Source organism: Eucalyptus grandis, chromosome 10 (assembly GCF_016545825.1).
Source record: "Eucalyptus grandis isolate ANBG69807.140 chromosome 10, ASM1654582v1, whole genome shotgun sequence".
NCBI lineage: Eukaryota > Viridiplantae > Streptophyta > Magnoliopsida > Myrtales > Myrtaceae > Eucalyptus > Eucalyptus grandis.
The window spans coordinates 2,132,042-2,144,609 of record NC_052621.1 but is presented as its reverse complement, the minus strand read 5'-3'; the positions used below and the strand labels follow the sequence as shown (position 1 = coordinate 2,144,609).

Genomic DNA, 12,568 nt, shown 5'->3' with positions numbered 1-12,568 from the left:
CGTTTGATTATGGATTGAGACGTGCTCACAAAAATCTCTATTATCATTTTGTTTAGTTATAGAATTAAAATGGAAGGTGTGGGTCTTTTATTTAATAAAGGTGTTTTCATAGCTTTATGCTCTCCCAAAATGGAGATCCTATAACTAATGAGTTATCCTTAGAACAAGATAAAAATATTAGATCCCATAGACTATTTAACATTTTCCTCTTCAAAAACCCGCTTTTCAACAATCCATACCGAACCAAAGTGAATTTGCATATATGAACGATGTCGAGTCTTAATTAAGACATAAGTGGGTATGTCCACTTCTGACCATGAAGAAAGAGAAAACGGGTCGAGAATCGGCCCTCAAATCACGGGAACATATTTGTGTGATGTCTCATTCAATTTCGCTCCGCTATTAAAGGGATAATAAAAAATAAAGAACAAAATTGAGGAAGCCATGATCTTGTTACTCTCAACCCGATAAGATAAAACATCATCGAACAGCATCTTCACCATGATCAAGCCGGACCAAATTGGGTAAAATTTTTCGCGCTCTCGACAAAGAAGAATAAGACACGTGTCCGCTTTAGCCTCATCCGTCTCCTCCTCCAAGCAGGAAGTCAACGTCAACAGGCCACGTGTCGCTTCCTGATTGAGCCGGAGCACGATGACTTGGTATGACCGGCCCCGATCGACGGCTCTTCTTCCGAAACCAACTCCCGCTTTGGCTCTGTCATGGTCTGCAAAAGGTTCACTCTCTCCTCTTAGTCTTTGACTCTTTGCCACCTTCTTTCTTGCTTTTTTCCTTCCTTCTCCATCGGCGACGCTCTTCAAGCTATCAGAGATGAATCTTTTGAATAAGGCCATCAAATTCGTGTACGGCTTTTGTTGGCATCCGTCCGTCTTGGGCGACACCGACTCTCCCGACTCCGACTTTCTCGGCCCTCACGGCGTCTCCGCCGCGACCGTCGGTGTCTCGACTCTCGCGCAAGACCTGTTCAACTTCGAAATCACCCGCCAGGCAAGCTCTTTTCCCTGATCATGGTGACTGGTCGGTCACTCTCATTTCGGGCTTGCGATGGGAGTAAGAGGAAAGTCCGCGCAGCTCTTTTCTCCTCTCCTCTTTATTCTCTTCTTATACTGTTTGAGAGTGTCTGAAGGTTCCTGAAGGGCTAAGCAACCATGTGGATTCTGAAAAGAAAGCTCAAGCTAGTTGGTAAGTTGATTCACTTTACAGTTACGGTACTTACGTTTCTTGAAATGGGATTCTGCTCTGCCTGAAGAAATTCGCTTTGATTTCATGATCCTGCGTTCAAATGTTTTTTTTTTTTTTTTTTTTTTGTTGCTGCCATTGTTTGATGAAAACGAAGTTATAAAAAGCTACTAGTGGCATGGAGAGCATCAAATCCACCTCCAAAAACACCTGAAGAAGCATCAAGGCTCGTTCTCCAAACCCTGAAGAAACACCCGAAGGCTGATGTTGAGGTAAATCAACCAAAGATGAGTGAAAATCTTGGATTTTTTCGTTAGTTTTTCGCGCCCATTATCCTCAGGGGAATTATGGAGCTGATTGTTTATTACCTTATCTAATTTTTGGCTGTTGCACTTTCATCTGACGCGACAGGGTTTGTTGAAATTCTATGGCCTGCCTCTTGCTCCCACCCCGGTTGAGACCACAGCCGAAGTTCCAGTGGCATTGCCTCAAGGAGTGGTGTTTGAGCTTCACACACTTCCGGTTAGGAACCCAAAACTTCCTCGACACTCCATAGTCTCTTTGTATATTTTTACTCTGTAGCATCTTCTGAATTTCTTCAACTGTTTTGCTATGTAAGCATACATTTCATTGATTAACTTAAAGCAGCTGCAGAGCTGCTACTACATGGCACCAGCAGCTGCAAGTGTAACATCAGTATCATCAGCTGCTAGTACAGCAACTATAACAAGTTCCAGTTCCTACAGACCTCCAAGTATCGAGGCAACACAAAATTTGCTAGCTTAACGTCACTGAATCTATACTACACATCATTGTGCATTCTAGACAATATATCCAACTCCAACTCGCTATCCCAACTCTGGACAGATCTAATAACACCACGTCTTCTATAAGCATCAGCCAAAGTATCTTAGCTTTCATACGATTCATGAACAAATGGTCTCTAGAATCAGAGTGAAGTTTACAACGAAAACAGCCGTCATACAATCTTCTGACTATCTTCCGTCAAACTTTTACCAGGTTGACGCAAGATCTGTGACAGATGGGGATGGCATCACCGTGTACGTCAGCACTTCCGATCCGAGAGAATCATGCTTGATCCCCCAAGAAGTCCAGATTGCAGCCCGTGAAAGATCAGAAGCCCGTGATCAGAGGGACTACACTCGTGCAGATGCACTGCACAAAAGTATTGTGGACGCAGGATATCGGTGTGTTATCCTGATCTCTTATGAACAGTCATGGTCGTCATCTGTCGCAGTTCTTCTACCCCTGCACGAGTAGTTCACTAGCTGATCATAGTTGTCTATCTGCAGGGTAATAAATGTTCAGAATGAGGAAGTCCTTGCTCGGAAGTACCGAATTCGGCTCAGGTAAAACTAGGTATTTGACGCATTCCAATTGGCAATTTTTTCTCTTTATTCTTCCAAGAACTATTGCCTTATGAAACAGGGGGATAGATGCTCCAGAGGGGCCGATGCCATATGGTAAAGAGGCTAAGGACGAGCTCACAAAGATTGTTGAAGGAAAGCGTTTGAGAGTTCTCGTGTATGGGGAAGATCAATATGGCCGGAGCGTGGGAGATATATACTGCAACGGCGACTTTGTACAGGTAAACCCGAGTTCTCCCTAGCCTTGACTTTTTGACGAGTATATTCAACGGCCTACAAGTCATCAGTCAGGAAATTTAATCAGGCCAGGGCCAGAAAGACGAGTTAAATGACCGAACGTGCTTGGACAAAAACTGATGAATCAAACTGGCCTTAAGCTCGATCGTTCTCCTCTTTTGTTTTCTAGACTGAAACTTCATTTCGTGGTTGGACTTGGGCAGACAGCTGAACTGAACCATAGCTTAATGCTTTGGGGGAGGTCAGGCTGGAGGAGCCAAAGCTCACTCATTGAGAAAGAATAGCAAATGCGAATTTACAATATCGACAATGGCTTCTAGCGATTACACACCAGCATGTTTATCGAGCCGCTTCTGTTATCGCACTCTGTTGTCGGTTCCACTTTTTCCTATACAATTCGTCATCTATTTTCATCTCCAACCACAGGAGTTGATGCTCAAGAAAGGGATGGCGTGGCATTACACAGCCTACGACAAACGTGCAGAGCTTGCAGAGGTAGCCTACTGATTCTTCGTATTGCTGTTTCCGATTATATGTTCTTGGAAGTTTGCTTGTAAAACAAACGAAGAATGTTTATCCTTGTCCCACGTAGGAAAGGAAGAGATGTGCCGGTTAGAAAGTATGAGGGTTTTTTTAATGTGTTTAAAGAAAAAGATGAGGTGTGGGTTAGACCCACAATACTCGCATGCGGGTGCACGATTATTAGGCACACTTTACATGTTTATGCGCCCGCGGTTTAATTAACACTAACCCATTTTATTTTTATTCTATTATGTACAGTTATCTTATTAACTTTTATTAGTTTCAAGTTTGTTTTTGTTTACTAAGAATTTTTGGAAATTATTAAAATTCGAAATTTTATTTATTAAAATTAAAATCATTTTTTTTTTTTAAAATCATTTTTATTATTCCGAATTTTTATATTTGTGTCTTTTCAATACAACTTTGGAAATGTACTCGCTCAGTTTGCAACATTTCTTTGAAAGATTGCATTTGTTCATTTTCAGTCTCTTCCGAATGGACACCTTTGTTTATTTTGCAACTTCTTCCAAAAGAATACATTCGTTCACTTTTCAATCTTTCACGAAGAGTTACATATGTTCTTTAAGACTAATTTATGTATAAATATCTCAGTTTTTGGGTGAATGAGTATGAATTCATTTCGAGTTTTCTTTTCAAAACCGTAGTCATTCTTTCGATTGTTACCTAGAAAATCTCTAAAGAAATGTTAGAATTGCTATATAATATTCTCATTTGAGATTTTGTTGTATTTTGGAGAATATCTACCGGTGAACATTAGCAACATTGTGGGGCAAATAAATCCTTAAATAAAATAATATCACGCCTCAAAATCCGATTTGATTGTTCTATTGATTCGAAGCCAAAGTTTCCAACATATGTGATGTTGAAGTCTGTCTTTTGAATGTTTGCATGAGCAGTGCCAGAAGAATGCACGGGCAGAGCGCTTAGGTCTGTGGGCTTCACCAAACCCTGAGAAGCCATGGAAATGGAGGAAGAAAAATAAACGAGAGGGGAGATGACTTCACTCGAATCCGATTCAGCCTCTGCCGTTTTGGGGGAAATGCAGTTGGGCAAGTGGTGATGTACAGGGACTACAATCTACTTATAGCTTTCCGACTGATGTGGACAAAGAAATGCTTTATCATCTATTGTATATATGCTATTCTAGTTCTGAAGCTGGAACGGCCTTAGCCAGATTGATCACATAAGATCAGTGAAGGATCGAATGTACGAGATTCCGTTTGTTCCATGGGTTGTGAAGGTGTGGCTTTGATTAAACATTGTTATTGGTGCATTTGTATGAGGAAAAGTGTTTTCCAGGAATTGATTAATGGACTTTCATTTGTTTGGTTTGCAAAAAATGATTGGTCAACCGAAAATACTTTTTGAAATTGCTTTACTCGAATTTTTTAATATTTTAATTTTCTTTTCTTTTCTTTTCCTTTTCCTTTTCCTTTTCTCTCCTCCGATGGTCGTCAATCTTGATGATAGTTGGCGACATGCTACAGGCGCGCGCTGGTTGGTGAGGCACAACCTCACCTCGAACTCATGGCCTTGCAACCCAACCCTATCCTCTTGAAGTGTTGGAGTTAATCGAGTCCAATACTCTCTTTGCTAATCTCAAACACCTTATGTGGGAATGTCAAGATAAAATCTTCAAAAAATATGTGGGGTAAGTCTTCAATTAAATGGCATGCATCCGTACTATCCATTTATTCATCCTTTGACTTATTCTCCATATGATGAATTTCCGGAAAAACTCAAATGACTTTATTGGTAAGCATTTAGTTGTCATATTTTTATCATTTAGTTCCTAACAGCCAAACTGCCAAGCACGGAAGGGGGAGGTGAGGGGTTCAAATCACCACCTTCTCAGGGGGGGATGGGATGGGGACGCGTAAGTTTCAGGAGTGGGTTTCAACTCCCACGCCCTACAAGAGGCATAGCAAAAGTCTGAGAGTGAGTGTAGAGTAGGAATAGCATAGGACTGACAAAAAAAAAAAAAAAAAAAAATTGCCAAGCATTATTAGGCAAGCAATCAAAGAAATTAATGATTTTGGGAAGTACCACTATTTTGCAAAAATTCTTTGTTGGTTTTGTGACGGCCCGAGTGGCGGTCCTCGGATGTGCGCAAGGAAGGAGTCCATCTCTTGTCCCACATCGCTTTGGGAGGGAGTAATGGACTAACTTATAAGGTTTGGGTCCCTCCAACTGTACATATGCGTTCTGAGCCTATGGGCGGAGGAAACAAAACCTTGAGTGGGACCACTGCGTTGTGCACTTTGATGTGGGCGTATGTACACAAAGAGGACAATATATTGGCTTGGGAGAGGGATGGCGATGCGTTCGCACCTCTTTGATGTGGGCGTATGTACACAAAGAGGACAATATATTGGCTTGGGAGAGGGATGGCGATGCGTTTGCGCCTCTTTGATGTGGGCGTATGTACACAAAGAGGACAATATATTGGCTTGGGAGAGGGATGGCGATGCGTTCGCGCCTCTACCCCTGCAATACGCGTTTTCTTGGGGTAGTATGGGCTGCCCCGAGAATAACAAAACCGTGAGAACTTAATGCCCCAAGAAAAACAAAACCGTGAGAACTTAGTGTACAAAGCGGACAATATGTGTATAGTGGGGAATAGAACTGTGAGAACTTAGTGTCCGTAGAAGAACAAAACCGTGAGAACTTAATGCCCCAAGAAGAACAAAACCGTCAAAACTTAGTGTCCAAAGTGGACAATATATGTACAGTGGAGAACCCGGGATGTTACAAGTGGTATTAAAACCAACTCTCGACCGCGTGTGGGGCCACAGCAAGAATGCTGTTCTAACTCCCAACCTCGTGTTGGGCCACAGCGAGGACGCTCTTCTGTTAAGAGGTGGAGAGTGTGACGGCCTGAGCGGCGGTCCTCGAACGTGCGCAAGGAAGGAGTCCCTCTCTTGTCCCACATCGTCTAGGGAAGGAATTCTGGACTAGCTTATAAGGCTTGGGTCTCTCTAATTGTACATACACGTTTTCTTGAGGTAGTATGGGCTGCCCCAAGAAGAACAAAATTTGAGGACTTAGTGTCCAAAGCGGACAATATGTCTACAGTAGATAACCCGGATGTTATAAGTGGTATTAGAACCGACTCCCGATCGTGTGTGGGGCCACAACAAGAATGTTGTTCTGACTCCAAGAGGACAATATATTGGCTTGGAAGAGGGATGGGAGATGCGGGGATGTCGGATGTTACAAGTGATATTAGAACCGCCTGGGGCCACAACAAGAATGTTGTTCTGACTCCAAGAGGACAATATATTGGCTTGGAAGAGGGATGTCGATGCGTTCGCGCCTCTACCCCTGCAATACGCGTTTTCTTGGGGTAGTATGGGCTACCTTGAGAAGAACAAAACCGTGAGGAATTAGTGTCCAAAGCGGATAATATGTGTATAGTGGAGAACCCGGGATGTTACAAGTTTAAACCTTTAGAAGCATCGAAAGCCTTCTTCACAAAACAACTAAGGGCATGCAAGCCAAATCTAGAGCTATACACAATCATTTTCTTTTACAGACAATGGGTGTTGTCAAACCAAATAGCAATGTTTCTTGGTACCTAGTGGACATAGGAGTTTCAACCTATAAATTTCAAGATGTTCCTGCCAAGCTTTGTAAAACGCTCTCATATTATATTGGAACCAATTCAAGAGAGTATAGAGAAATCCAGCGAGTCCTTTGTGAGACTAATCACATTTCCTCGAGGAGTTTGGCCAGATGATAACACTAATGTATCTTGGGATTATTTAGGGGATTATCTTAAGACTAAACTTCTAGTTAACTCTGCTCTAATAGAATTCAAAAGGATAATCTAAACCAACCGTCATCATCACAAGACCCATGAGGTAAAACATTCTCTCAAGATCCTTTTGATTCTGAATTCTCATAAAGTCTAGAGAGTCCCTCATCATTGATGAATGTGGACAATTGGCTCAAGCTAGTTTGTGGCCGTTGTTAGCTAGTCACAACATAGGAACGAGGAAAAAGAAAAGAAAAGAATTAAAAATTCGATTATTTTGGAAAAAAGAAAAGACAAAATAAAAATAAAAATGATTTAAAAATACAATTTTTTTTGTCTAAATAAAGTCATCATGGGTTGTAATCATTTTTAATAAAGTCCAAATCCGCATTTGAAAAAAATTAATCATATATCATTTTTAATAAAGTCCAAATATTTGAAAAAAAAATTAATCATATATCACCAAATAAAGGAAAACCAACCGTATTAATTGAGAATACTTTTGCATAGAGCATTTTTCTTTATTAGTGAGTTTTTCATGAAACAAACATGTCGTTTTTGGGAAATATTTATGGAAAATATAACATTTATGGAGTATATTTTCTAGAAAATAATTTTTTAGGAAAATAATTAGTTTTTTTATTTGGTAATATGGGATCGAAAAATTTTTAGTGTTTATATCTCATTTGGAAAATGATTTTAATGTCATAACTTAATCTTAGGCCAAAAAAAATAACAAATTAAATAAATATGTTTCTTTTTTTTTTTTTTTCTTTTTCTTTTTCTTTTCCTTCCCTATCCTGGCCTTGGTGGAAAGTGTTTCACCTTCTTTAATTAGGGAATTCACGTTTTTAATTTATACATAAATATTTTCCTTAACCGAAATGTATTTTTTTGTTGACTAATCATTTTTGCGATTCGAATGAGTGAAAGTTCAAAAAATAGATCCACAAAAGATACTTTCCCTCAAACAAATGCACTCTTATTAAAAGGGCTAATTCCATAAAAAAAAAAAAAAACACGAACTTTAGGTGTCATCTCAAATTTGACCCGAACTTTATTTTGTCTAAAAAAAAAAGCACGAACTTTAGGTGTTATCCCAAATCTGGCCCGAACTTTATTTTGTCTAAAAAAAAAGCATGAACTTTAAGTATTGTCCCAAATCTGGCCCGAAATTTATTTTGTCTCAAAAAATGCACAAATTTTCATTTGTGTCCCAAATCTAGCCATCCGTTAACCCTCATTCCACAGTTATCCGACATGGCATTTCCACGTCAGCAATAATATCCAACACAACAAAATGATGCTGCATTCGAGTGTTTGGAGGAAGTGTTAAATTTAAGTTTGCCTTCCAATGAGGTGAACTTTACAGATGATTCTCATGGGAAAAATAATTCAACAGCTTCAGTTCTAGGGGACGAGGCACATAGCTAGGGCCATTAGATCAATTAACAATTGGTAAACTGTTTGCAACGCCAGAAGCTGAGTTGAAAGCATGAGATTACATTGCCTTAAAGCGAGATATTAAAAGCGTGTGCATCTTATAGTTAAATAGAGATGTGAAGCCTATTTGTAATAGAATTAATTTATTTTGTCTCAAATAAAGTTTGGGTTAGATTTGGGATAACATCTAAAGTTTGTGCTTTTTTTTTTAGACAAAATAAAGTTCATGCCAGATTTGGGACAACCCTTAAAGTTCGTGCTGTTTTTTTAGACAAAATAAAGTTTAGGCCAGATTTGGGATAACACCTAAAGTTCATGCTTTTTAATGGAATTGACCCCTTATTAAAATTACAACTCGAACTAAAGTCGCTACTTCATTATAAAAAAAAAAAAGTATTAGGATCATAATGGAGGCTTGATCCAAAGGTTGCGTCTTTTAAGAGAACTCCACTCCGTCACCGAAGAGGAAAAAGGCAAAAGGTTAAGGAAGCCATGATTGCGTTACGCTTGACCTAAAATAGTCACGAAGAGCATCGTCCCCCAATAAGGTACGTCGCATGCTACCAACAAATAAGAACGAGACACGTGTCCGCCTTCCATACGTTCGTCTCTCTCTCTACATTCCCGTCGATGCTCTTAACACGAGCTCGTGAGAGGAGTTTCGTCAGTCCCCCGAAAAGGAGAAAAGTCAAACATCATCAATCAACAGTGTTTTCCCACCGCATCCGACCCCTCCTTCGGCCTTCTTTATTCTCTGCAAAATTCCTCTCTCTCTCCCTCTGAGCTTCTTTCTTTCGTCCTTCTCCATCGTCGCCAGGCCTTCAAATCATCAGAGAGCTTGAAGCCCAGAAATGGGAAACGCCCTCGGATTCCTATACGGCCATTGCTGTAAGCCGTCCGCCGCCGGAGTAGCGTATGAGCTTCACACAATTCCAGTTATGTACCCAAAACTTCCTCAACATTCCATGATCTCTTTCTATGTATTTTCTCTATAGCATCTTCTGAATATCTTCTTCTTATTTTTCTGCAATTTCCATTGATAAACTTAAAAGAGCAGCATGTTTGTCACTATAAGTATAAGTTTTTTGGTGCCGAGATCCCCTGCTGTATAGTTTTTGGTTAAAAGTCAATATATTACTTCCCTTATCAAAAAAAAAGAAAAAACTTAAAAGAGCAGCAGCTTACATGTATCGTCTTATTCCTGGCACCCCGGTATGATAATTCGTGGCGGCCTAGACTACCTCGAAAAATTTTCATAGGGAAGGCTTTTTGCCCTTCAAGTTTTGACAATTCAGATTTGAACTCGCCATCCTAAATCTGGGAAGATGTAACCACAGCACATCTTCCGTAAACATTTGCCCAAAGTTCCTTAGATGTACAATCCACGAACAAATCATCTCTAGATTCAGAGTGAACTTCACAACAAAAACAGCTGTCGTAAAATCTTCTGAATATCTTCAGTAAACTTTTACCAGGTGGATGCAAGAGGTGTGGTAGATGGGGACGGGGTCAACGTTTACGTTAGCACTTCCGATCCGAGAGAATCGCGCTTGGTCCCTCAAGAAGTCCAGATCACGGTTACCGAAAGATCAGAAGCCCGTGCTCGGAGGAACTACGATCAAGCAGATGCACTGCGCCAAAGTATTGCGGATGCAGGATATCGGTGTGCTATCCTGATCACTTATGAAGAGTCTCGATCATCATCCCTCGCATTTCTTCTCTCCCTGCACGAGTAATTCACTGGTTGATCATAGTTGTCTATCTGCAGGTTTATCAAAGTTCAGAATGAGGAAGTCCTTGCTCGGAAGTACCGAATTAGGCTCAGGTAAAACTAGGCATTTGACGCATTCAAATTGACAAACACGTCTCTGTATTCTTCCTAGACCTATTGCCTTATGAAACAGGGGGATAGATGCTCCAGAGGGTGACATGCCATACGGCAAAGAGGCTAAGGAGGAGCTCGCAAAGATTGTTCAAGGGAAGTGTTTGAGAGTTCTTGTGTATGAAGAAGATCAATATGGTCGGTGCGTAGGAGATATATACTGCAACGGCATCTTTGTACAGGTAGACCTGACTTCTCCCTAGCCTCGACTTTTTGACAAGTATTTTTCAACAGCCTACGAGTAGTTATTCAGGAACTCTAACCAGGCAAAGGCAAACATGCTTGGATAAAGACTGATGAATCAAACTGGCTTTACCACTCAATCGATTTCTTTTCTACACGGAAATGTCGCTTCATGGTTGGGCTTTGGCAGACAGCTGAACCCAAATAGCTTAGTGCTTTGGGAGGTCAGGCTGGATGAGCCAAAGCCCTCCAATTGAGCTGGAATAACAATTGAAAATTTACCATATCAGCATGTTCGTTGAGCTGCTACCGTAATCACACTATGTTGTCAGTTCCACTTTTTCCTGTGCAATTCCTCATTCATTTTCATCTCCACCCACAGAAGGTGATGCTCAAAAAAGGGATGGCGTGGCACTACACAGCCTACGACCAACGTCCAGAGTTTGCAAAGGTAGCCTACTGATTCTTCGTATTGCTGTACCCAATTATATGTGAAATGAAGTCATTGTGTCTTGAATGTTGCATGAGCAGTGGGAGCGGAATGCACGGGCAAAGCGCTTAGGTTTGTGGGCTTCAGCAAACCCTGAGAAACCATGGGATTGGAGGAAGAAAAATAGGCGAGAGGGGAGATGACTTTCACTCGAATCTGATCCAGCCTTTTGCCATTCTGGGGAAATGCGGCTGGCTCACAGCTTTCCTACTGATATAGAGAAGGAAATGCTTTATCATCTGTCGTATGTATTCTAATCTAGTTCCAAAGCTAGAACGGCCTTAGCCAAATCGATCGCGTAAGATCACTGAAGGATCTAATGCATGAAGCTCTGTTTGTTCGTGAACATTGATAATGCCGAAAATGAATGCTTGGAAAATCACAGGGATCCAAAGTCACTCGATGCGTCAAAAAGGACGCCATTACATATCGAAAGCGTGCAAGGTGCCTGTCTAGGATTTCTCGAACGGTGATTATAATAAGAAAAAACATGCGAGAGTAAAAACCAGGGCGAGGAAAAGATAAACAATGATCAACAAAACTGCAAGTGAAAGAAAACCTATTGTCGTGTGGAAGTGGAAGGATGGCTAATTCTGCTTTCTAAGGAGATCTTGCCTTCTTTTTTCTCTTGGTTTCTCATGGGATCCGGATGTCATCTGGGGTAGATGAATTAAATCGGTAACGGCATGCATTGCTCCGGACTTCGATACAAATATGGGTACCCCGAACAGGATAAAGAAAAATCGTCACGTAATCCCGAACCTCCATTGATCATAGCTATTAGATCACTTCTCGATGACTCATAGCTAAGTACCCCGGAAAGCTTAATGGTTGAAGCACGGCGGGTCTTGGAGACTGAATAGTCAGGCCTTCACTAGCCGACAATACCCGTAACCTAATTCCATGGTGAACTTGCTCATCGGATCTTTGTATGGTCCGTTGCCGTAAAAAAAAAATGAAACAGAAGCTCAACGGGGTTTTTGATCTAATTACAATAATTCTAGTGGCCCACATCTAACCAGGGCCCAATATCATGCATCGGCCCATGGTACTACTCACCACATCATGCCAAGGCGAGCCCAAAAACTTTTCAAACTTTTGTGAAGGTTAATTGTCTAAAATATTTAAATTTTATATTTTTAAGTATACAGACACTGGACCAAGTTTACTCACGACAGATAAATTCGAAATTAATTTGCACGTAGTAACATGACCGTGACTTAATTAAGACACAAAGGGGTGACAAGATGATTTTGAGAATCGATCTCCACTCCAACCAAGAAAGAAAAGAAGTGGATCGGTCCTCAAATCATAGAAAACATTGGCCTAATTTCCTTAAAAAGCATTAATTTTAGCTCAGATCTAAATTTTGGTCCAATTTCTTTTTATATAACAGAAAAGTATCAACTCTAATTATCTCATAAAAAAGTATCAACTTTAATTTT

General features: G+C 40.6%; 1 protein-coding gene across 1 annotated transcript; it reads left to right on the top strand.

Annotated features, from left to right (window-relative positions):
• The first annotated feature begins 701 nt into the window (after positions 1 to 701).
• Positions 702 to 11,505, top strand: LOC104421030 (staphylococcal-like nuclease CAN2). Its single transcript, XM_010032850.3, has 15 exons — positions 702 to 1,008; positions 1,148 to 1,203; positions 1,358 to 1,472; positions 1,612 to 1,722; positions 2,221 to 2,408; positions 2,514 to 2,570; positions 2,650 to 2,809; positions 3,252 to 3,320; positions 4,265 to 4,363; positions 9,411 to 9,503; positions 10,044 to 10,231; positions 10,337 to 10,393; positions 10,473 to 10,632; positions 11,016 to 11,084; positions 11,165 to 11,505. The coding sequence occupies exons 1-15, from the start codon at positions 832 to 834 to the stop codon at positions 11,264 to 11,266; spliced, it is 1,701 nt and encodes a 566-aa protein (XP_010031152.2). The 5' UTR covers positions 702 to 831; the 3' UTR covers positions 11,267 to 11,505.
• The last annotated feature ends 1,063 nt before the right edge of the window (positions 11,506 to 12,568 follow it).

Coding starts and splice junctions, on each gene's coding strand:
- LOC104421030 (XM_010032850.3), top strand. CDS start 832: ATGAATCTTTTGAATAAGGCCATCAAATTCGTGTACGGCTTTTGTTGG. Junction 1,473..1,611: donor ACCCGAAGGCTGATGTTGAG/GTAAATCAACCA, acceptor CTGACGCGACAG/GGTTTGTTGAAATTCTATGG. Junction 10,232..10,336: donor ATTGCGGATGCAGGATATCG/GTGTGCTATCCT, acceptor GTCTATCTGCAG/GTTTATCAAAGTTCAGAATG.